The following is a 26045-nucleotide window of genomic DNA, read 5'->3' as shown; positions in this document are numbered from 1 at the left end:
TTAGAAACTTTAGGAATAACTTAAGCATTATATATAAAGCAAAAAATGCATTTTCAAATGCAGTTTACATTCAAACTTTCTTTCAATTAAATATATAAATTCACTCTAATTCCTATTAATTCATTAAATTTAAGTTATTCCTTCCAGCCAAATTCATTAAATATAGGTTGCTCCTTCCAGCTTATCTTCTTATAATAAAATCTTTTTCTTTTCTGGAATGTCTATCAAGTATTATAAACTTTTCTCTATGAATAACAAGCAGTCTGCACAAAATATATTGTCATGCCCCAACATATGATCTTTATATACTGTTGCTGCTCTCTAGCACCATCTAGTGGCCGGAGGGACAAACACCCATTATATTGTTTTGAAGCTGACCCAACCCATATACCCATCAGCCTGCACTCTCAAACCAAGTGCACACTAGGAAGCTAGACTCCATTTTCCTTTAGTATTTGGAGGAGGAAGTAGAAGCAGGAAGAAGAATCCATCATAATCTATGACACATGGTCATCTGAGGACAAACCCACACATAGAGCATCACTGGTGAGATTTAGATTACTTGTATTTATTAATTGTTATGGTCAGCAGGAACTCAATACTGCCTATCTTGTATTTGGTTCTCATTGTATTTATTCCTATTTCCCCCAGTTTCACCATATCCTGTTCTTTCAATAAAGCATCCAGATCTATGCACATGGTATGTTTTATTGGAGGATAGGTGGGTTTAGCTGCAGGTCAAGCTGCACACAGACTATGTGTAGTGAGGACAGAACAGTGAAACAGTGGTTACCCAGCAAGTGGGATCTGAATAATGACTATACAGAGACCTGCTACTCTGCCAATGCAGCTATCTGCATACAGCCATGCAGCAGTCCCTAGACCAGTGATGGCTAACCTTTTTGTCCTCATGTGCCAAAATCACGTGTGCGTGTGTGACAGTGTGTGTGTGTGGGCCCACACCCATAGTACAATGCATCCCACCCCCTGTGCATGCACGCATGAACTCCCCCTGCACTTCTCCTCTTCCCGTGCATGCGTGCGATACCCCTGTGCATGTGTGGGACCACCCCATGCCCTGTTTTGGGCCTAGCAGGCCTCCCTGAAGCTTCTTGGGGCCAAAATCAGGCCGTGGGGGGGGGGGGGGGTTGCCACACACCCCTGCACCCCGTGTTGGGCCTAGAAGGCCTCCTTGAAGCCTTCTAAAACAAAAAATTGGGTGCGGGGGGCACCACTCTCCCACACTCCCCCCCCGCATGCACACATGTCTACCGCATACGCAGCAGAGACTCAAAAATCAGCTGGCTGGCAGGAGGCGCGCATACTGTGCAGTGGAGCTGGGTTGGGCGACAGCTTGCGTGCTCACAGATAGGGCTCCATGTGCCACCTGTGGCACGCGTACCATAAGTTCGCCATCACAGCTCTAGACACTCAAGCAGCTCCAGAAGACACCATATCACAGAGCCTGGTACCTTCATACAAGACAAGCTCTCAAGTTTCTAGTTCTTACAAACAGTCATCAGCAAGTTACTAATGCCAGTGCAAAAGCTGAAGCAGCAAAAGCACAAGCAGGCTTTGCTGAACAAAAAATGGAAATGAAAAAGGAGAGAGCACAATTAGAAATGCAGAAAGTTCTTTTAGAAGCAGACTTGGAGGCTCTTGCCATAGAGAAAGAAGTAGCAGCTGCCACAGCCAAAGTCATAGCCCTAGAAAGAGCTGTATATTCCTGCAACGATTGCAGTAAATGCAGCAACATGCTTGGGCCAGGAGTTGAGCCCCAAGATCCTCTCCTACGCACTTCAGAGTATGTCTATCAGCACTCCAGGCCAAGCAGCAATGCTCACCTCGATGGAAAAGGCAACCTTCAGGAAGCAAGTCAAAGATGCTACTCGGCACCACTACAGGCTAACAACAAGCCTCAAGTCTACAAACAAGAAAGCTCCAAGCAAGCTGCACTTCTGATAGCAGACCCCCCACCACCACACACACAGACACCCAAGATACTTGAGTCTGCAAATTATCCCACAGGATCAGCCTTCACACCAGAGCAGCATTGAAAGGACCAGCTAAAACCAGAGACTCCTAAAAGGTATGACTACACAACATCTTTTTCACCACAGCAATGCACAGTTGACTAATCAAGCCACCATAGATCTTGCCAAATTTCTTGCATGACCTGAGCTAGTCACACAAGGACTTGAAAAGTTTAATAATATTCCTGAAAGCTATAGAGCCTGGCAATCTTCTTTCCAAAATGCCATTAGAGGCCTAGATTTGTCATATAGTGAAGAAATAGATTAAATTATAATTATATAATTAAAAGCCTCAGAATTGAATCTGATAAGCATGCAAAATGAATCAGGACAATAAAAATAAATTACCCTGAAACAGGCCTTAAAATGATCTGGGATCGATTTGATGAGTGCTATGGCTCATCAGAAGCAGTAGAAAATGGAAAACCCTAACCCTATCAGAAATTTAGGGAATTTATCGACTTACTGATGGAACTTCAAGTAGCTAAGTCGGAAGGGAACTTGCGTTCCTTGACACAGCCAGAGATGTCAACCCCATTGTACGAAAGTTACCCTATAACTTTCAAGAGCAGTGGATCACACATACATAGCTCCAAATACAAAAGAGACTACAATGTTCCATTTCCCCCTTCTCTGTTTTTGTGAACTTTGTGTGCCAACAAGCTAAAACAGGAAATGATCCTAGCTTTGACTTCACATTCTCATGTGTTGCTCAGATCAATTCTTGCAACTCTCCGGTAGCAGTCCACAAAACTAATGTGACTCCTCCAGATTCCTTCACAGGTCTGCCAAATCCTCACATAGAAACGGATATCAGAGATCCTGGTAAGCAATGTCCTCTACATCAGAAGCCACATCCTCTCCTAGAATGCAGAGCCTTCAGGGGTAATGTAAGTCCATGTAAGATTGCAAAGCTTTCCTGAAAGCAAACAACATTTGCTACAAGTGCTGCTCATCTGTTCCCCACTTTTCCAATGACTGTTAGGTCAGCGTAAAATGCATGGAATGCATGGCACCATAGGCCACAATACAGCTTTACATCAAGGGCCAGCACCATGGACTTTACAACACACTTACAGTGGCTGTGAGGACAGCAGGGAAGAAGAACGCATTGCTACAACCACAACATAAATCCATGCAAAATGCACAGAAGTCTGCAAAGAGATTGCAGATGGCAAGTCCTGTTCCAAAATCTGTCTAGTCAGAGTCTACCCAGCAAGCTAAAGGGACAAAGCCATTAAGCTTTATGCCATCATATGTGCCAAAAGTAATAGATCTTTAGCCAGCTAATCCTTCTTTGATATCTTTGGCATTAAAGGCCCCAGTACTTCATATTCCTTAAAAACTTGTGCAGGAATTATGGAGACGGTGGAGAGAAGAGCATCTGGTTATCAAGTCAAAAACATGCCTGACTTTACCAACTCTTATCAAATGCAACCAGATCCCTTACCATAGATCTGAAATCCCTATACCAGATGTAACAATTCATCACGCACATTTGAATTACATAGCACATCTGATACCAGAGCTTGATCCTCAGGTTCAGGGAGTTTTGCTACTAGGGAGAGATATTTTCCCAGTCCACAAGGCAAGAGCTCAGATCAATGCTCCATACGCTCAGAAATTAGACCTAGGGAGGGTCATTATAGGTGATGTCTGTTTAGGAAGCATGCACAAACCAACCCCTGTTAGCGGCATGCTGATAAGTACATTAGAGAATGGACATCCTTCTATTTTTCAGCCAAGCCACAACCAATTCCTCTTAAAAGAATCACCACACATTACCCATTTGCCATGTCCCTTTATAGGCCCCTTTAGTGACACCCTCGCCTGTGACAATGACCAAGGTCATTTAAGGTGCACAATCTTCCAAAGGATGGAAGATGACAACCAGGTGGCAACATCTACTGAGGACAAACTCCCTTTAGAAATTATAAAGGAGGGGTTAGTCAAAGAAGATACTGACAACTGGGTCACCCCTCTTCCCTTCAGACCACAGAGGCAATGCCTAGCTAACAATAAAGAACAAACTATAGCATGCTCCATGCCACAGCCTCCAGAATCTATCTGTGCTATTCATACCACAGACTCTGTGGAGAATTCTATGGCTCTAGTGATGCAGCAGCCTACAGCCACACCACAAACATCAGCAAAGATCAAAAAGAAACTGAATCATCCTTCTGCAGTGTCTTCTATATTTGTTCAAAAGGAACTTCCGTTCAGTCAGTCACAGGAAGATCCTGACACAAGGTGTGGGACAAATACATCAGAGACTGTTGCATCCTCAGAACAAACTGGTTTCCTTATTTCAGAGGCCCCCCCCCCCCGAAATATGCCAAAGATTCAATTTCAACCATCTAAACCAAATGCAGAGAAAGAAAGCATTTCATAGAAGGGCAATCTGCATCTGCGAGTGGACGTGGCTTGCAAGCAAGAACTTTTTCTGAAGGAAAAATGTTCAACATCTCACAGATCCTTAATGAATGGAGATTGTTCATCCAACACAGAATCTGACGGCAACCTCACAATAGCAGAAGCAGTGATGTGTCAGCCTCAAAGCCAAGTCATTGTCCAGATACATTCTGACATGACTCGGGTCCCATTGCTACAGAATGGTGCTGGATATACATCAGATCACTTCAGCAATTTTAAGGGAGAAGCCAACAATGGGATGTTATATTCCAAACATATATCACTGTCAAGCTCCCAGAAGCCTGATTGGAAACTGCAGTCATGTCATTCTACTGACAGCCATATCAGCAAAAAAGTAATGGCAGCTCACTTAATGCTACCATCTCAGAACTCAAATAGTGGTATCAGTTGATACTAGGCAGGGAGGGTCATGCTGCAACATGTAATCTTTATGTACTGTTGCTGCTCTGTAGTCCCATCAAGTGGCCGGAGGAACAAATACCAATTATATTGTTTTGAAGTTGACCCAACCTTTTTACTCCTTAGCCCACACTCTCAAAACAAGTGTAGATTTGTAGATTTGTAGATTTATTTATTTATAGGCCGCCCTTTTCCCTGAGGGGACTCAGGGCGGCTTACAATCAAAAAAGGAAGGGGGGTGTAGGACAATACCAAAAAGAAATGTGCACAAAGTAAATTAGACAGTAAAACTCAACATTCACTCAACATTCGGGAGGGGCAAAAATAAGATTATCCCCAGACCTGACGGGCTAGCCAGTTCTTGAGGGCTGTGTGGAAGGCCTGGACGGTGGTGAGGGTACGAATCTCCACGGGGAGATTGTTCCATAGTGTCGGAGCCGCAACAGAGAAGGCTCTCCTCCGAGTAGTCGCCAGTCGGCACTGACTGGCGGATGGAATACGGAGGAGGCCAACTCTATGCGATCTGATGGGACGCAGGGAGGTGATTGGCAGAAGGCGGTCTCTCAAATAGCCAGATCCACTACCATGGAGCGCTTTATAGGTGGTGAGTAGAACCTTGAAGTGCACCCGGAGATCAACAGGTAGCCAGTGCAGCTCACGGAGGATCGGTGTTATGTGGGCGAACCGTGGTGCGCCCACGATCACTCGCGCGGCCGCATTCTGGACTAGCTGAAGTCTTCGGATGCTCTTCAAGGGCAGCCCCATGTAGAGCACATTACAGTATTCCAGCCTAGAGATCACAAGGGCTCGAGTGACTGTTGTGAGGGCCTCCCGATTCAGGTAGGGCCGCAACTGGCGCACCAGGCGAACCTGGGCAAATGCCCCCCTGGTCACAGCTGAGAGATGGTGGTCAAAAGTTAGCTGTGAATCCAGGAGGACTCCCAAGTTGCGGGCCCTTTCTGAGGGGTGTAAATTTTGTCCCCCCAGCCTGAGTGATGGTACGTTGGTCAAATTTTTGGGAGGGAAACACAACAGCCACTCGGTCTTGTCTGGGTTGAGTATCAGCTTGTTTGCTCTCATCCAGTCTTTAACGGCTTCCAGACCCCGGTTCATCACGTCCACCGCTTCATTGAGTTGGCACAGGGCGGACAGATACAACTGTGTATCGTCCGCATATTGGTGGTATTTTATCCCATGCCTTCGGATGATCTCGCCCAGCGGTTTCATGTAAATGTTAAATAGTAGGGGGATAAGACCGACCCCTGCGGCACCCCATAAGTTAGGGGCCTCAGGGACGATCTCTGCCCCCCCACCAACACCGACTGCGACCTGTCCGAGAGATAGGAGGAGAACCACTGCAAGACAGTGCCGCCCACCCCTATCTCCCGCAGTCGTCGCAGAAGGATACCATGGTCGATGGTATCGAAAGCCGCTGAAAGGTCCAGGAGAACTAGGATGGAAGCATGGCCTCCATCCCTAGCTCTCCAGAGATCATCAGTCAATGCGACCAAAGCGGTTTCTGTGCTGTAACCGGGTCTGAAGCCAGACTGGAAGGGGTCAAGATAGTTAGCTTCCTCCAAGGTACGCTGAAGCTGGAGAGCCACCAGTGCACATTAGGAAGCTAGATTCTATTTTCCTTTAGTAAATTTGTGGAAGCAGAAGCATAAAAAAGAATCCATCTTAATCTGCATCATCCAAGGACAAATTGCATCCCACACACAGAGCATCGCTGGTGAGATTTAGATTACTTGTATTTATTAATTGTTATGTTCAGGAGTAAATCAATACTGCCTGTCTTGTATTTGGTTCTCATTGTATGTATTCCTATTTTCCACAGTTCCACCATATCCTGTTCTTTCAATAAAGCATCCAGATCTATGCACATCGTCTGTTTAATGGAGGATAGGTGGGTTTAGCTATATGTGTAGTGAGGAAAGAACATATATATTATGCTGGTATTAAATTCATTCTAAGAGTATTTAGCATATTCCAAGGGAATAAGGTTTAAAAACCTCTGTCTATCAAAGTCCAAAGAAACATTTTTATATAACCTGTTAGTGTTGAGTGCAATTATTTGAGAAATATTTTGTGGAAAAAGAAGCTAATATTTAATAAATAATTATTATTTAATGTATTTAATAACAAACATTTGCTTCTTGAAATCAATTCCTTTTTTGATTAATTAATTGATCCTGTAAACATAATCCAGAATGGGGAGGATGAAGGTGGCTTCAAGGAGAAGATCCAGCAACAAAAAAAACCAGTGTGTTTTGCAAGCCTTATTTTTAAAACTTCTAATTTGACTTTTTTTCTTGCTTTAGATTACAGAAGCTATGTTAAAACACAGTTTGAAACTATTGAAGATCCTAATTCTGATCCTGGTGAACGTGTGTCCCTAGATAAGAGATACTCAACGCTAACCATCCTACGTGGTCAACTGTCTCAACAGGAAAGGGTAAATGGAATTCAAGCAATAGGAAGGAAACATACTGAAATTCAAGCAATCAGCAAGAGACCTGAGTCTTCAGCCAAAATTAAAACATTATTTGACCCTATACATGGACTAAATCCAAAAACTGTTGTGTTGCAAGGAGCTGCAGGAATTGGAAAAACTATGATGGCCAAAAAAATCATGTTGGATTGGGCTTCTCAACAATTTTACCCTGATCGATTTAATTGTGTTTTTTATATTTCTTGTAGAGAGTTTAATTGCCATGCAGAGTCAGAAAAGAGTAGCATTGCAGAGATAATTTCAAAACAATGGCCCAGGTGTCATGCTGTAGAAAACTTCATTCAAAACATACTGAAGAATGAAAGGAAGCTTCTGTTCATAATTGATGGGTTTGATGAATTAAGGTATTCTTTTGATGAGGCTGAAGATTCCTGTTGCTCTGATCCCTGGAAGAAGGAACCTATAAAAATTATTTTGAGAAGTTTATTCCAAAAAAAGCTTCTTCCTGAATCCTTTCTTATAATCACAACAAGACCTATTGCTTTGAAGAAACTCAATCGATATTTAGAATATCCACATTTTTTCCAGATATTGGGGTTTTCTGGAGAGAAGATGGAAGAATATTTCCAGAATTTTTTTGGAGATGATAAAGACCAAGCAACTCAAGCTCTCAGATTTGTGCAACAAAATGATACACTTTTCACCATGTGTGTCATTCCCCTTGTGAGCTGGATCATCTGCACAGTGTTGAAACAAGAGATGGAGGGAGGTATAAATCTCCAGAAGATGCCATGCACTCTCACTGAAATCTATATGCTGTATCTCTCCAGCTTGTTAAAGTATCACCACAAAGAATCCGAACAGGATGTCCAAAGAAAGTTGAAAAACGTCTGCTCTTTGGCTGCAGAGGGCATCTGGAAGCAGCAAATACTGTTTACAGAAGAAGAAGTCATGAAGGACAATTTGGTTCAGGATGACTTCTTCCCCCTCTTTCTGAATGAGAACAACTTCAAACGAGATATTCACTGTATTAAAAACTTCAGTTTCATTCACTTAAGCTTCCAGGAGTTTTTTGCTTCTTTGTTTTATGTTCTGAAAGGAGGAGAGCAGCACCATTCTGAAAACCTGAATACAAATTTGCGGGCACTTTTAAAAAGACAAACTTTTGAGGACCCCAGCACAAAGTGTGAATATTTTAGGTCTGAATTTGCAGTAGAATTTCGTTTCCTCTTTGGTTTTCTAAATGAAGAAAATAGAATGAGAGAGTTGAAAAAAGAATTTGGATGGGAAATTTCTTGCGAGAATAAAGAGTTATTATTAAACTGGGTAAAAAAAAACATTAACAGCAAAATTAACGCGATCGACCTGAATTGGATCACACAAGATAAGCATATGCTGTATTTATACAATTCCTTTCATATAAAAATTCATTTGTATTTGGAAAAAGAAATACTTAGTTACTTATATGAGACACAAGATGAGAATTTTGTAAGAGATGCGCTATGTGCTATCACTGAAATAAATTATCAGTGCAACTCATATATGGAATTGATGATCCTGACCTATTGTATACAGCACTGTCAAAATTTGGAGTATCTCTATGTTCGAAGCCCTACATCTATATATCAGGCAGATAATGGATTATTTCTTCCAAAAAACAAGTAAGTATTTTTGAAAGTTTATAATATTTGGGCAATTAATTCAGATTATAATAATCCCACTGCTGTTCTCAGACCTAGTCTCCAAAATATAAATATGGGTTAAAAAATGCCTCTTTAGAATGTGCGTAATAACTTTCAGCAGTTAGATTAGGAATGTCTAAATCATTATATATCCTTTAAAACATATTATGCTCTCTACCAAAATGTGTTCCCTTGTTATCTGTATTGGGCTTCAGTTGCTCTGACTGATTGATCTGGAAGCTCTCACAAGTGCCTGATTCCCTGCTTGCTTTTCTGGCTGATAATCTGTTCATCCCTTTAACCTGGACTTGGAGGATTGATAAAATTATAACAGTGTGAAGGAAACAAGCATGGATTACCCGTGAATGGACAACACACTTTTCTACTAGCCCTCATCCATTCATTACCCTTTGTAATTGACAGGATAGACTAATAAAAGGAAAAAGAAAATACCTTTTTTTCTATTTTCCCTGTCACCTCCTATAGAAAAAATGGATATGTGATAATACTCTTCTCAACTTCACCTTAAAAAAGGCAGTTCCCCCTTTACCTGTTCTACTAATGACCTGTTTTTAAAATAAATGTCAAGTCCTTTCAGTGATTTTGTACAATAACACTTCACTGCCCAAAGTTATTGCATAGGGGAAAAAGCTTTCTTGTCAGAATTCCCAATAGCCATTTGCAGCAGAGATGTTTTCCGAAAATTAAATGAAGCTCAGGCAGCAATCTAGACAGTCCCACTTGTTTATAATTATAGGCAGTAATTATTATTGGGATGCGAATGAAGTGGAATATGCATGAAGAGGAATATGCATGGTATGCTTGCATGCATGGGTATATAACATGTGTAAACTACTTCTCACATCTATATCCTGCTACTTAGGACTCCTTAAAATTTCTCTCACTTTATTCATTTTTTTTGTATCTTGGATGCCATCTTAGTTTTAATTTCTTAATTCCTGCATATAGAGCTCCATAATCATTTCATTTACAATATGGTCTTTTTGTACTACTATTTTTCCAATTCTGCAACAAGAGTACATTCACACCGGGACTGGAAGCCATTTAAATTGGATGAAGGATATATGGAAGATTTCTTTAAATCACTGACAAAGCTGAGAAACCTAAGAGTCTTGAGGTAAGAAACTGCTTGTATTTCACCACAGATGTTATTGATAAAGAAACCAATACATTCTTTAGCACCCAGATTTATAATTCAAGATGATTAATAGCCAAGGCAGTTCCATCCAAGACATAGGTTAGGTCATATGGAGATCCCCAAGAATGCAGCATTGTTGCCTCCATATGATGTAATCAGGACTAGAATTGTCTTGTACCCCATTCAAATTGACCCGTGTTTTCACCACTGCCCCTTGACTGATTCACTTAAGAATGCTTTTGTCCTCTTTAGCATATTTTTCAGAATCTTTCAGGTTGGCATTTTTTTTTCACACCATAGAATTAGGATATTGTCCTTCTATAAGAAACATGAGAGTTGGAGTTGTTGAAATGGAACAGCTTCATTTTTCAAACATTGTAACACATGGCCTAAAGAGTATTGTGTATTTGGAGCTATAGCTGGCCTCACTTCAACCATACTTCATTTGTCTTCTCCCCAGAGTAGTGTTCCCACCTTGCTACTGGAATAGGAATGGAAATCAGGATATTAGCTTGCACTTGGTTTATGCATTTATCCCTTCAGACAGACTAATATAGGATTACCGTATTTTTCAGAGTATAAGACGCACCTTTTTTCCTCAAAAAAGAAGCTGAAAATCTGGGTATGTCATACATCGAATGCAACATTTTTTGCCTTCCTGAAGCCCCGCCCCTTCACCAAAATGGTGGTGCATAATCTTATGGAGGCTTTCAGAGATCTCCTGGGGGCTAGGGAGGGCAGAGATGAGCAAAAAATGGGCCGTTTTTTGCCCCCTCCAGCCCCCAGCAGCACACTATAATTGAATTGAATTGAATTGAATTTATTATATTTCTATGCTGCCCTTTTCCCAAAAAGGGACTCAGGGCGGCTCACAACTCAAGTCAGGGGGGGGGGGGATAGGGGATACAAATAGGGAAAAAAGACATGGACAAACAATACCACAATTTAAAACAACTCAACAGGCATACCATTCGAGTGGGGACAGGAACTCATCAGCCCCAGGCCTGTCGGAACAACCAGGTTTTAAGGGCTTTGTGGAAAGGGTCCGAATCTCCACGGGGAGCTCGTTCCAGAGAGCCAGAGCAGCCACAGAGAAGGCCCTCCTCCGGGTGGTCGCCAGTCGGCATTGGCCAGTGGATGGAATTCGAAGGAGGCCTAATCTGTGGGATCTGATCGGTCTATTGGAGGTAATTGGCAGCAGGCGGTCTCTCAAGTACCCAGGTCCAATACCATGTAGGGCTTTATAAGTGACGACTAGCGCCTTGAAGCGTATCCGAAGACCAATAGGCAGCCAGTGCAGCTCGCGGAGGGTAGGTGTAACGTGGGTGTACCGAGGTGCACCCACAATCGCTCGCACGGCTGCATTCTGGACAAGCTGAAGTCTCCGAATGCTCTTCAAGGGCTGCCCCATGTAGAGCACATTGCAGTAGTCCAGTCTTGAGGTCAGAAGGGCATGAGTGACTGTTGCGAGGGCCTCCCGGGTCAGGTAGGGACGCAACTGGTGCACCAGGCGAACCTGGACAAATGTCCCCCTGGTCACAGCCGACAAGTGGTGTTCAAAAGTCAGCTGTGGGTCCAGGAGGACTCCCAAATTGCAAATCCTGTCTGAGGGACGTACTGTTTGACCCCCCAGCCTGAGAGATGGAAAACTTGGCCAATTAGTGGGAGGGAAACACACCAGCCACTCGGTCTTATCCGGATTGAGTGCGAGCTTGTTAACCCCCATCCAGACCCTGACAGCCTCGAGGCACTGGCACATCACGTCAACCGCTTCACTGAGTTGTCACGGGGCGGACAGATACAGCTGTGTATCGTCCGCATACTGATGGTATTTTATCCCGTGCCGTCGAATGATCTCACCCAGCGGCTTCATGTAGATATTAAACAGGAGGGGGGACAGGACCGAACCCTGCGGCACCCCATAATTCAGGGGCCTAGGGGTCGATCTCTGCCCTCCGACCAACACCGACTGCGACCTGTCCGAGAGGTAAGAGGAGAACCACTGTAGAATGGTGCCTCCCACCCCCACCTCCCGCAGTCGTCGCAGAAGGATACCATGGTCGATGGTATCAAAGGCTGCTGAGAGGTCAAAGAGCACTAGGATGGAGGCGTGGCCCCCATCCCTGGCTCTCCAGAGATCATCGGTCAGTGCGACCAACGCGGTTTCCGTGCTGTAGCCAGGCCTAAATCCTGACTGAAAGGGATCTAGATAATCGGTTTCCTCCAAGGACCGCCGGAGCTGAGAGGCCACCACTTTCTCAACAACCTTCCCCACGAAGGGAAGGTTGGAGACTGGACGATAGTTATTTAAAACGGCTGGATCCAAAGATGGCTTCTTCAGGAGGGATCTCACCACCGCCACCTTTAAAGTGGGGGGAAAGAACCCCTCCGGAAGGGAGGCGGTAACAACCGCCTGGATCCAGCCCCGTGTCACCTCCCTGCTGTTAGCAACCAGCCAGGAGAGGCACGGGTCCAGCACACATGTGGAGGCACTCACAGCTCCCATGGCCTTGTCCACTTCCTCAGGGGTAACAAGTTGAAAATCAATCCAGAGATGATGCTCCAGATTCTCCCCTGGTGCCTCGGCTGGCTCTGCGCAATTGGAGTCCAGGTCCGCCCGAAGCCGAGCAACTTTATCCGCGAGGAATTGGACGTATTCCTCAGCTCTACCTCACAAAGGATCATGCGTATCCCTCCTATTCAGGAGGGAACGGGTTATCCTAAACAAGGCGGCTGGGCGCGACTCAGCAGAAGCTATCAGAGTGGCAATATGTGTTCTATTTGACGTCCTAATTGCCCGAAGGTAAACTCTGATGCAGGATTTTAATAGTGCCCGGACTGACTCGGACTTACTGGATCTCCAGCGGTGCTCTAGGCGTCTCTTTTGGCACTTCATCTCCCGGAGTTCCTCAGTAAACCAAGGAGCCCTCCTGGATCCACTGCCTCGGATCGGCCGTAAAAGCGCAATCCGGTTGAGAGCCTCTGACGCTGCTGAGTTCCAAGCAGCAACCAGGGTCTCCGCCGGACTGCGGGCGAGGGTATCAGGAACAACACCAAGTGCCGTCTGAAAGCCCAAAGGGTGCATAAGGTGCCTGGGGTGGAACCACCTAATCGGTTCCTCCTCCCTACAGTGGGGGTTTGGCCTCCGAAAGTCAAGCCTCAGTAGGTAGTGGTCCGACCATGACAGGGGTAAGTCTCCCTACCCCTCAAACCAAGATCACAACTCCACTGCTCCGAAAGGAATACGAGGTCGAGCGTGTGACCCACCGAGTGAGTCGGGCCCCGGATTACTTGGGCCAAGCCCATGGCTGTCATGGAAGCCATGAACTCCTGCGCTCCCTCAGAGTGCTCACCGAGCAAAGGCAAATTGAAGTCCCCCAGGACCATAAGCCTGGGGAACTCAATTGCCAGCTCGGCTACTGACTCGAGGAGCGAGGGGAGGGATGTTGCAACGCTGTTGGGAGGCAGGTACGTTAACAACAAGCCCACTTGACCCTCGAGGTCCAAATTCACCAGCAAGGACTCACACCCGACAAGCTCCGGAGCAGGGATCCTACGAGGAGCTAGAGACTCTCGGATAACAATAGCCACACCCCAACCCCTTCTCTGGGCTCACGGTTGATGAAGCACCTGAAAACCCTGTGGGCACATCTCAGTGAGAGGGACTCCTCCCTCCGGGCCCAGCCAGGTTTCAGTAATACATGCCAGGTTTGCCCCCTCGTCTAAAATTAGGTCCCGGACGAGGGGAGCCTTGTGAACTACAGACCTGGCATTTAGCGACAGCAGCCTGAGACCAGGGTCCTGATTACTCACGCCATCTGGCCTTGGAGTGGGACTAGTAGGGCCGGAAGGAGGGATCTCTGTGACGTAGCGAACCCTCCTTACCCGGTAATGGCTAGCCCTAAAGTCCCCACCATATCTGCCCCTCCCTATTAAGACCGTAATGTTCCGGCCCACTCCCGTGTCCGTGGTCCCTCCACCCACCCCCATAGCCCCCGCATTCCCTGGCAGGCCCTTCGAATCAATCATCCTGAGATTTGGAATGGCCCAGATCCCCCCAACACTTCTGCAGAGCACTCAGTGTGGGGGAACCCAGTTCCAATCCCAAACCTCACATACACACCCAAGTGCTCACTCACTCAAACCCCCACAAGAAATTTAAAAAGTTACAACAATATAATATAAACAAAGGGATTACATTAAGTTAAAAAGGTGGGATCATTCACTCACAATCACACACATTCACACTACATACAAGAGAAATTGCGCAAATATTAAAAAGATGTTAAAGCTAGGCGAGTAGATCCTTACGTAGAAACGTAAGTACGTGGAACGAGGCACAATCTGCCGGTCAAAGCTGGCGAGGTGTAAGGGAGATAGAGTAACCTCTTTCTCTGGTAATCTAATATAAGAGGGGTAATAGTCAAGGTGGCTAAAATAAAGTTCCTAAGATGTTAATGGTAATGACCGGTGATGGTCGTAATAATGGTCATAGTCCGGGAACGAAAATATTAAACTAGGAGTCCAACAGGCCAGGTCCATAAAGATGAACTGGGGGAGCCAGCTAACATAGGTACTAAAGGTGGAATACCGCAAATACCTGGCTTAGATGGAATAAACAGGCACTCTCCCCGTTGGTAGTCCAGGGGTCGCAGTAGGAGGTAATAAAGCTGTCAATGCTGGTAGTCCACAAGCCGTGAAAGATGGTAATACTGGCAACAGTTGGAGCCAAGATAACCAGTCCAAAAGTCCTAGAAATATACTTGAGGGCATATTCCTTATAAGCCTCTATAAGGCTAGACATGCAATTTTCTTTACAAAAAATGGGCCCATTTTTGCGAAAAACGGGCCAGTTATTTTGCTCGTTTTTGACCGTCCTCCAGGAGCACTCTGCAAGCCACCCCAAGGCTCTTCATGGCTTTTATTTGAAAAAAAAACGGGCCCATTTTGATGAAAAATGGGCCGTTTTGGGGAGGTTTGCAAAGTGCAAAAACTTTTTTTTCCTTTTGGAAAGCTCTTTTAACTGATTGATGCGAATAACGTGGATCAAATGCTGTGCCAGCAGGAACAAAGTTAAGTGCTGTAGATTGTCAGCGATTTTCTTCTCCAGCACATGGATATGCACACCTGGAAACATCTACCTATCTACCTACTGTACCTACCTACTCTCTCTCTCCCTACCTACTGTATTTCTCCCTTTCTCTATCTCTCTCTCTCTCCCTCTACCTACCTACCTAACGACTGTATTTCTCCCTCTCTCTCTCTCTCTATCCCTCTACCTACCTACCTACCTACCTATCTCTCTCTCTCCCTACCTACCCCCCTCTCTCCCTACCTACCTACTGTATTTCCCCCCCTCTCTATCCCTCTACCTACCTACCTACCTGCCTACCTACCTACCTCTCTCTCTCCCTATCTATCTACTGTATTTCTCTCTCCCTTTCTATTTCTCTCTCTATCCCTCTACCTACCTACCTACCTACCTACCTACCTACCCCCTCTCTCCCCCTACCTACCTACTGTATTTCTCTATCACTATTTCTTTCCTCCCCCTTTATCTACCTACCTACTTTTTTAAAAAAATTGCCTCTTCAAAACCTTGGTGCGTCTTATACTCCGAAAAATATGGTAATGCCTTTTGGTGTTGATTAGAGGCAACAGTTTTCAAATCCACCCTCTGCCAGGGTTCCAAGTAACTATCATTAGTTTTCACTATTGTAGGCATCTGAATTCAGCACTGTGTCTACTCTATGAGTTCAGAATGATTTGGTTACATGCCAGCAATGGTGGGTTGCAGGTGGTACGCCCTGGTACGGGCATACTGGAGCCTCCCTGGAGCACTGGGTACTGTTCCAGTATGGTGCTCCGGAGGGCCCACCTGCCCGCCTGCACTCCTTACCTGCCTTTAAAGTCTTCGGCGCTTCCGCACACGCTATGTGCAGCACCTACGCAACGCTCCACTGAGCAGCTGAAGTGTCACGGAGGCTCATAGAGTCATCACTGGACAGTAAGACTGCATGTGTCCATGTGGATGATGCTGGGTCCGTTCCAACCGTACCAGTTGGAATGGGATCTGGAACCCACTGCTGCATGCCAGAGACATATTGTCAGAAGTGCCCCAATTTGTTTCCTTAGGAAAGAAAGATCCTCAACTCCATTTAGGTGAAGTGATAGGTTCTTTTACTAAAAGATGTTGGCTGTAGTAGGTTCAGGATAGAACTAAGGTTCCCATGCAAAAAGATTGCCCTCATCCGAGCCTCCCCCCATGATCAGTCTGTCACCAGTCAATTAAGATTCACCTAGCTGTTCACAGAATGCTGAAATATTTGGGTTAAACCAAAATCTTTCTCAGGCTGTATGACCTTGAGTGCTGGCACAAACACTCAAGAGCTCCACCTTTCTTCATCAAGCTGTCATTCCCTCCTTCCACTTTCCACTTTACCTGGCCATTATTGGTTAACTCTCCTCCCCCATTGGTCCTTTGACAATTCTGTGGGTAACTAATGGACTGGATGGTCTAAACTGGCTTGTGGCCATGGCATCTGACTGTTTAAGCTACCATGCTTGACTTCAAAGTTGCTATAGATCTGCTCATCATGTTATCTGATGAGGATGATGGGGAAGAATTACATTTAAAGGCTCTAGAGACTATAGTCTTGGCCTTGATCATTTTAGTCACAGAGTCAATGAGTACACCCTGGTTGAGTCAGTTCCAGTAAGCCCCTAGGATGCCTTCACTTCTCCAGTGACAGCCTCAAATAGAGCAGAACCTGGTAGATCTGAGAAATTTGGCAGGGACAAAGGCAACCTGCAGAAAACCCAATACTAAGAAGAAAACTGCCACAGTTGCATATTGGGTGGAATATCAGTATGGTTGACTTATTGGCCTCACTCCCTGAGACTAAATTCTGAGAAAAATATTTTAAGCCTCAGGTGACTCAAGCTTCCCATCACCAGGTCTCTTATCTTTTCTCCTTGCATCTCTTACTTGTGATTCAATTCCCCATCTCGACTTGTGCCAAGCTTGTAGCTATCTTGATTATTGCCTTTGTATCATATTGGACAAAACATTTTTTCAAAATTCTGTCTGAACTTGCATGTCACGGGATTGTGGAAGGCATCCCGCTTGCTGTCTTGTTGGTTGCCAAAGGCCGAGGACAAAGAATTTTATATATTCTTTTTTGAAAAAGATGGTGATCCCATCTGTTGACCCATGACTAACTAAATTGTGGGAGTGTAGTTCATTATCTAAGTTCACTTCATATTTTAAAAGGATATTGGATTTAGAAATCTATTCTGTTTGGAATACAGATAAGATGACAACTACATACATGAAATTGTGCCAAATCCAACATTAGTGTTTCATAGTTCATTTTTTACTTTGATGTATAATCTACACACTATTTATAGGATATTTTTAATATTTTATTTATTATCCTAGACATAAAATATTTTAGATTTGTTTTTTTTTTTTAAATATATTTTATTCATTTTTCACATTCCATTTGCAATCACTTATATACAGGGTATTTACTATAAGAAAAGAAAAAAAGAAAAAGGGAATATTTTAATATTTTAATATTTAATATTTTATTTATTATCCTAGACATAAAATATTTTAGATTTGTTGATTCCCATATCTATAATTTTTATTGAGTGCAATTATTATCTATTCATCAATTTTCATATATCTAATTTTGTAATTGTACTCTTTTTCTTTCCATTCTTCTTTGAAAATTATAATAAATACATCATAAAAATAAATGTAAACCGAAGCAGAAAGTATTATTCTAATTCTTCTGAATATTTACTGCACTTTCAGGTTGGAAAACTTGCATGTTACAGTATCCTGCAGATTGCAACTTGTTGAAGTCTTTAGGAAAAACCAGAAGTTGAAGGAATTAAATTTTATCTTTGAAGATACAAATCACAGTGCAGTGGAATTGTTGTGTTCGGCGCTCCAACGTCCATGTGAAATAGAAACACTGGAGTGAGTGATCAGTATTTTTTTTTCAGTTTGACACAAAGCTGGGGGGAATTGGAAAACAGATTCAAGATTCAGAAAGATCTTGAAAGAGTTGAGCTTTGGGCCCTATTGAACGAGATGCAGTTCAGTGGTGATAAAACTTAGGTCGTACACTTAGGCAGGGAAACCAAACACACTTGTATAGAATAGACTGTATTTGGCTCAACAGTAGTGATTATGAGTGGGATGGTGGCTCACATGATAAGACGCTGGGCCTGCACACCTATATGGACTAATTTATATGATTATATGATAGATAATAATCCTCTATAGAACTGTATCAGTAGCTCCTTGGGCAATCTGAGCTTTCTGAATTGATGGTGGAAGAGCATTTTTATTGTGTCTTTTTAATGATGGTTCTGATATTAGGTGTCCATTTCAAGTCCTGGGAGATTAAAGAACCCTGAAACCCGAAGGTCTCTACTGTTGATACTGTGTCGTCTAATATTGTAAGAAGTGGTAGAATAGGAGAGCTTTTGCTAAAATGCCATCACTCTGCTAAATGCCTAATTCCTTCAGCACTCTCTTAGTTCTAAATATATTTTGTAGTAGGGCTGTATTGCTATTATCCTTCTCATCTTCTCACCCTTCTCATGTTTTTCAGCCTTCTCATCTTTCTCAACTTTCCTACTTTCTTATCCTACTAGTATCTTATGTTTTATTATTTGTTTGTATCTTATGTATATAAAGATTGTATATTATGATTTATGATCTGCAACTTACAGGTATGTACACGGAGAGCTTAAATACTGGAAACAAATTCCTTGTATGTCTAATTACACTTGGCCATTAAAGAAGGTTCCTACTCCTACTTCTACCCCTAAATTAACAGTTAACAGAACTAAGTGTCTGTAGCCTATTGAGGAAATAAATGAGGGGTGATGTGATAGCTGTCTTCTTGAGAGGCTATCAAAGAAAAGAGTGTGTCCAAATCATCTGACGGCAGGACAGGAAGCAGTGGTTGGAAGCTCATTAAAGAGAGATCAATCTGGAACTAAAGATAAATTTCCTGGCAGGAAAAAAAATTAATCAATGAAACAGCTTGCCTCCTTGAGTTGTTGTACTTCATCCCTGGAGGTCTTCAAGAACAGAATGGGCAGCTATTTCCAGGATGCAATAATGTCTCTTGCTTTGAGCAGGGGTTGAACTAGAAGACCCTGAAAATCCCTTCCAGCCTTATGATTCTATAAAGGCTGTGTGTTTGTTTAAATGATTCTAATGTATTTCTCCTTTTATGTTTATCCTTGATATTGACGGAGTTCCCCATTTTACAGAGAGTTATTTGTTATGATTAGGAGCTCTAGAACTGATGTCACGTTTGAATGCTGGCTGGACTCTTCTCCCTGGATTTAATGGAGGCCAAGCATAGCTGTTATTTAGTAGTTTCAAACTTGTCATGGATCTGCCTTCAAATGCCCTGCTGGCATGAGTTTGGAGGAGGAGAGTGAGTTTGAGTTGGCAGAGGAAAGCACGGAACTGAGTGTTTGGGGATTGGGGCTCAGAAAGTGCTATTTTGGTGGAGCAGCCTCAATTGGGCGAGCAATAGGTTGAAGCCAAGTGATTCAAGGCATAGCTGCAGCAAGTTAGCCAGGTGAGTCTCCTGGCGAGTCTTCAAATGAGGACTGGGAGCAACTACCACCAGTTAGCAATGAAGAGGAGTTGGAGTCCACACCTCCTCCCAATCCAAGGACAAGTAGAGCAGAGTGGAGACAGGCACAATGCCAGTGAGCTAGACTACTCACAAGAAGGCAAAGTCACCTCTTATGAAGGACTGTACCAGTATTGCCTTTTAATCCTGATCTGAGCAGTGCTAGAGCAACCTACCCAGTGCTGTGCCTTGTGTGCTTGTGCCATATATCCTGACTCATTGGACTTGTGAACTGTTTTCCTGGACTTCATGTGTGCCCACTGGACTTAGTTACCCAATGATTTTTGCTGTGCTGAGCTCCAAATCTGAATCTGTGAAATGAGGATCTATTTTTTTTTTTTGGGGGGGGGGGTGTTGAATAAACACCTATAACCTCTTGATGTATTTGGGGGGGGGGGAGGAGCCAGGCAGCATAAAACCTGTGAAAATCAATAATTTTTCTATTTGAAACATCAAAGCCAAAACCAGAATAAATAGAAGGTAGGAAAATACACAGAGGATAAAAAATATAATATCAGTAAATAAAGGATTTACAGTAATAATAATATTTAAAAAGAGTTCTTCCATTCATTTCTTCATTAAATGTATACAGTTAGATTTATATTTCTAAGAAAATTCATTATAAAACTCAAAATATTAGTACTGATATTGATCTCATCAATGTTTGTCATTGTTCCAAAAGCAAAAGTACCTGCTTATGTTTTGGAAATGTATTCTCGGAGAGGCAGTTGTATTATCACAAACATCCATATTCTCTTCAGTTTCCCCAAGAACTGAATGTTTATATCTATCTTTCTTTTCCCATAAATAATTATAACTTTTGGGATTTATACCTGCAGGCTGAATGTAAAGGGCATGACCCAAAAATGCAGCATGGATCTTGCAGATATATTTTGGAGAAACCAGAAATTAAAAGAGTTAAAGTTGTATCTCTACAATATAGATGACAAAACAGCACATATGATGTTTTGGGGGCTTCTACACAGAAACTGTAAAGTAGAAAAACTATGGTAAGTGATCCAGGGAGAGGCAGTTCAGTTGCTAAACATAACCATATTCTCTTCAGTTCCTACAACAATGTAGCCCATGCTTGTTCTCCTGTGCACTGCTTGGCCACACCCCTCTGGCCGGTCTAGTTCAGTTTTTTAACTCAGTCCAGCCTTAGAGAGTCACAAATAATTTTTCTCTAGGCAAAAATTATTTAAGTGATTAGTTGTTTTTTTTTACTAGAATCTGTAGCTAAATATTTTTAGGCTTACTTGAATGTGGATTGATTGGAGGTGAGTGTGCTGGTTTCCCCACTCCGCCGGCTAGAACTGCCACTACCCTGAGATGATTAACCGGCAGTAGGGTGATCAATGGTTGTTGTTGTTTTCTTTGGCGTGTGAATGGAATTGCGGTTCCTGTATGGCGAGCTTCCTTAGCAGCTGGAGTGTTGTCCGATCACTCGACTAGCCTCCTTTTGTTGCGCAAGTCCTGGCCACCTTATTGTGTCTGGGCTTGCAGGGGCTGCAGCGAGTTTTCCTATCAGAATTTTGGGAGCCAGTACGCCATTCGCACTCTGCTCTCTGTCCGCTTTTTGTATTTTGCGCCATTTTATTTTAGTGATGGCCACCATTTTGATTGATAGGCTGCCATTTTGAAGCCTTCTGCTTACTGAGGCGACTGGTTCTTTTGGCACCAGGAAGTTGAATGTTGGGTCCATGCCTTTGCACAGTTTGTCTCTGCTTGGTGCAGCACGGTTCTCAGAGCTTCCTCAGGGAAAGTGTTCTCATTGTTCCTGTCCACTCGCACTATTCAGACTGGCTAGAGCCTAATTAGAGGTTTGGAGTTGGCAGACAGCAGTTATTTGCTCCACCAACATATTTAATTGGGTGCAGTTTTGCAGAGTTTTGGCCTCCCTATTCCACAGGGCCTTTTTGCTAATTCCACTCTTCATACAATAAGAGCCACATTCTGTGGTGGGCTACCCCTAAGATGGCTGACCACTATATCAGAGAGCAGCACTGGGGCAGAGGTTTCCCCAGAATCGCAGCCCACGTCGGGGACTTTTAGTGCTAGGGAGGCCAGGCCTACCCCAAGGGCACTTCTTCCAGATCCCGGGGAAGCAGGTCAGTGGCTTGGGCCACTTCCGCTACAGCTGATAGGAAGGCAAGGAAAAGGCAGAAAGCCTTGGGGAAACAGCCTTCCAAGTCCTCCAGAAGGATACACAATAGCAACTGCCCTCCAGCCTTGGCATTGGACACTCTATTCTCCCACTCACAGCCTGCTCATCTCCCCAATCTGCAGGCTAATCAGGAGTGTTCTCCTGATGTGGCCATTCCGCAGGGGTTATTAGCTGAAGAAGTTGGATTGGGGCCTGCTTCCCCATCCGGCCTTTCAGGAATGGGCCTGCTTTCCATTCCTGCACCAAGGTGATGGTCATCTACATGATTCAGGCGGCGAGGTGTCCTTCCACCACGCGGATTTATAATGGCATCTGGGCTGCATTCTGCAGATGGTGCAGATCTCGTCACATAGTTTCCAGATCAGCTTCTGTACCACAAATATTGGATTTCTTTTAAGACGGACTGGATAGGGTTCTGACTCCTAACACTCTTCATCGTCAATTGACTTATCTACAGTACTCTAAGTCGGCAAGGGCCAGACTCTTGCTCATCATCCTCAGGTGTGAACCTTCCTAAAAGGGGTGGTGAACATCAGACCTCCAGCAGTTCATCGCTTTCCCAACTGGGAGTTGCCTATCATATTACAGGCCCTCACATCCGAGCCATTCGAGCTGCTTCGCACCATCAGTTTATGACTGTTTTCCTCATGGCCATCACCTCGGCCAGGAGGGTATCAGAACTGGCAGCCCTCTTGGTTTGCCCAGATCTCTGCATTTTTCATACTGACAGAGTTGTAAACTTCTGTCCGCGACTGACACATCCGTGCGAGAGAAGATGGCACCACATTGATGTAATCAGGGCTCTATGCCGGTATGTCAAGAGAACACGGCCTTCAGGAAGACGGAATCGTTATTCATCACCTTTCAATCAGTGACTATGAGTCAGAAGCTAACCTCTAACATAGTGGGGCATTGGTTAAAGCACATGAGATCCATGCCAGGCCGGTATCCAGGCATATTACAGCCCACTCCACTCAGAGTGCGGCTACCATTGCTGCCTGGGCAACACAAGCTTCCGTGGAGGAGATATGCAGGGTGGCGACTTGGTCATCTCCATCATCAAACATTATAAACTGGACGTGTTTGCCTCCACTAAGGCATCGGTTCAGCGACATGTATTACAGAGGGTCATTGAGGTTCCTGAGACCCTGGACCAATCCAGTACCCGCCCTTAGGATCCATATGCTTTGGCATATCCCATGCTTGGATTCACCAAGCGGTGCATAGGAGAAAGACCATTGACTTACCTGAATGGTTGTTCTATGTGCGCCGCGGGAGAATCCAACTCCATCCTTGGGCAGTTTGGTCCAGGGTCTCTGGGGAGGCCTTACCTTCTAGTGTGTTTTTCAGAACTTAACCTTATTTCCATCTCTCAGATCAGCTGCGCCTTTGTGAAAAACTGAACTAGACCGCCCAGAGGGCATGGCCAGGCCTTTTTTAAAACTCTATCTCAAGGCAAATGGACAAAGTTAAAACCCATGCTTAGATTCTCCGGTGGTGCACATAGAACGACCAGTCAGGTAAGCTAACTGTCTTTTCTTAAGAAATAATTTTAATTGTTTTGAATCTTTTTTTTATAGGCTTAGTACCGAGTTGACTGAATCCTGCAGCTGGCGTGTTGCAGAACTATTTAGAAAAAGCCAGACAATAAAACAGGTATGGTTGGTGCTAAGTTATTCAAATGAGCAACGATTCAAAATGATATGTGAGGCGCTTCAAGATCGACACTGTAAAGTAGAAGAGCTCTGGTGAGCAATCATGTTTCTTTTTAAGTCTGATGTGCATTTCTCTTGAATTCTGGAAAAGTATTAAGGAAAAGGAATTAAAGTTTGATGTATAACCACATTATCTTCACTTACTTGTGTTTTTTAGATAGAATTCTATCTAAAAATAGTCAAAAAGGCATTAAGATGACCTCCAAGATTTACTAGGAGATTAAGAGCTGTGTTTCTTCTGACTGCAAAGATACCTTCTTAGCTGTTAAGTGCTGAGAATCTGTTTTGAAGGATTACTTTTTTTTCTGAGATCTATTCCTGGAGAATAAACTCAGTAATTTAATAATATTCTGCCAGTTTTGCCATCATAATCACTTCAGCCTACTACACTGTATGCAGAGAGGAGGGAGAAATGGGAATTCAGGGAAGGGGATTGACAGGATGACAGGAACCAGAGGTGCCATTCTGAAACAAACTGGTGGAACAGACTGGGCAAGATCCAAATGTGAATATGGAATGCAGAAGTCTACCAAAGAATCACCAAACCATAAGATTTACACAAACACAATTTGAATAGTAGGAAGATTTATGAATAGTCAAGGGGGAGGGTCTGGGAGAAAAGTAAAAATCAGGATTTATGCAGAAAAAGTCAGTTCCAGCTTTGCTTACACTGTAAACATTTGTTTACTAGCTTCCTTTAATACAGTAATGATCTGTAGAAGAGCTATAATGGTGTAGTGGTTAGAATGCAATAGTGCAGGCTACTCCTGTTGACTGCTGGTTGTCTGCAATTTGGCAGTTTGAATCTCACCAATCTCAAGGTTGATTCAGCCTTCCATCCTTCCAAGGTTGGTAAAATGAGGGTACAGATTATTGAGGGGCAATATACTGACTCTGTAAACTGCTTAGAGAGAGCTGTAAAGCACTGTGAAGCGGTATATAAGTCTAAGTGCTATTGCTATTACTATCTTCAAAACTTTCTTATACTTACAAATTTGGGGATCTGCTTTAATATAATATTGGCTTGTGAAATAGTTGCTAATCTACATTGAAAAATTTAATTTCCATCTTACTTTCAAGAACTTTGTACTGTATATTACTTTGATTATTGTTGGCACTGAATAATTGGACTTACCAGACTTCCAGGGAAGCAGTGGCAAAATCAGCATTCCTCTCTGGACAAGAAGAGGGCTTAAGATTGCTCCCAAGCACTCTAGTCTCCCCATGAGGAGACCATAAGATAAAGGTCTCTGGCGAGCTTCAAGATCTGGCTGCTAAGCAATTGCTACCTTTGTCCCAAGGACACAAGGTTCACAACTTAATCACTTCTGGAAATTGCTTGTTATCTGCTTGTATTAGAAACCTTCAGAATAGTATGTTTCTTTATACTGATTGTTTTTCAATCCTAAGCAAAATAGGGTTTATGTAAATGTAAGAAATAAAAAATCTTATTTCTTATTTTGGAATAACCACAAAAGGTAATGAGAATGTTGACTTTGGAAAGTTATATACAGAGTAAAGGTCCAGATGGATCTGAAATTAAAAAATGAAATTAATTATAGATGGGAGAGGCAGTTCTGTTATCAGAGCCAAGGTGGCGCAGTGGTTAAATGCAGCACTGCAGGCTACTGCTAGATCAGCAGTTCAGCGGTTCAAATCTCACCGGCTCAGGGTGACTCAGCCTTCAATCCTTCCGAGGTGGGTAAAATGAGGACCCAGATTGTTGGGGGCAATATGCTGACTCTCTGTAAACCGCTTAGAGAGGGCTGAAAGCCCTATGAAGCGGTATATAAGTCCACTGCTATTGCTATCAGCAAATACGTAACTATATTCTCCATCTTCTCTTCAGCTCCTTCAAGACTATAGGTTTATGTTTATTTTCCAAGAAATAATAATAATTTGGAGGGATTCATACCTGCAGGCTTTTTGGAAAATGGTTGACTGATCTTGCAGCTGGCATCTTGCAAGAGTACTCATGAACAGCCCGATATTGAAAAAAATTATGGTTGTGGGTCGAGGATTCAAATGCCAGAATGGTGAACATTCTGTGTAAGGGGCTTCAATACCCAAATGTAAATTAGAAAAAACTATGGTAAGTGATCATTGTTTCTTTTTAATTGATGTGTGTTACTTTCTCTTGACTGTTTCTCTTTTGAAAATATATCTAGGGACAGGCAGTTCAGTTGCCCTATATAACCATAGTCTCTTCAGTTCCTATAATACTAAACACAGCAAGGAACAAACCATGGAGGAAAAAGCAAAAGGACTAGAGACAAAGTCTAGCCACTGAAATTAAACAACAAAATAAGGAATTCCAATTAAAGGAAAGAT

At 43.3% G+C, this 26045-nt stretch overlaps 1 protein-coding gene across 1 annotated transcript in view; it reads left to right on the top strand.

Moving 5' to 3' along the window:
• The window catches only part of LOC116523607 (NACHT, LRR and PYD domains-containing protein 12-like), a 61104-nt gene extending 35411 nt beyond the window's left edge, over window positions 1-25693 (top strand). The window contains exons 5-10 of the mRNA XM_032238723.1: window positions 7187-8978; window positions 10036-10137; window positions 17981-18148; window positions 20672-20842; window positions 23580-23747; window positions 25636-25693. Of these exons, the coding sequence (XP_032094614.1) occupies window positions 7187-8978; window positions 10036-10137; window positions 17981-18148; window positions 20672-20842; window positions 23580-23747; window positions 25636-25693 (2459 nt within the window). The remainder of the gene's footprint in view (window positions 1-7186; window positions 8979-10035; window positions 10138-17980; window positions 18149-20671; window positions 20843-23579; window positions 23748-25635) is intronic.
• The last annotated feature ends 352 nt before the right edge of the window (window positions 25694-26045 follow it).

Source organism: Thamnophis elegans, unplaced genomic scaffold (genome assembly GCF_009769535.1).
Source record: "Thamnophis elegans isolate rThaEle1 unplaced genomic scaffold, rThaEle1.pri scaffold_62_arrow_ctg1, whole genome shotgun sequence".
NCBI lineage: Eukaryota > Metazoa > Chordata > Lepidosauria > Squamata > Colubridae > Thamnophis > Thamnophis elegans.
This window is presented reverse-complemented; position numbering and strand designations above follow the sequence as displayed.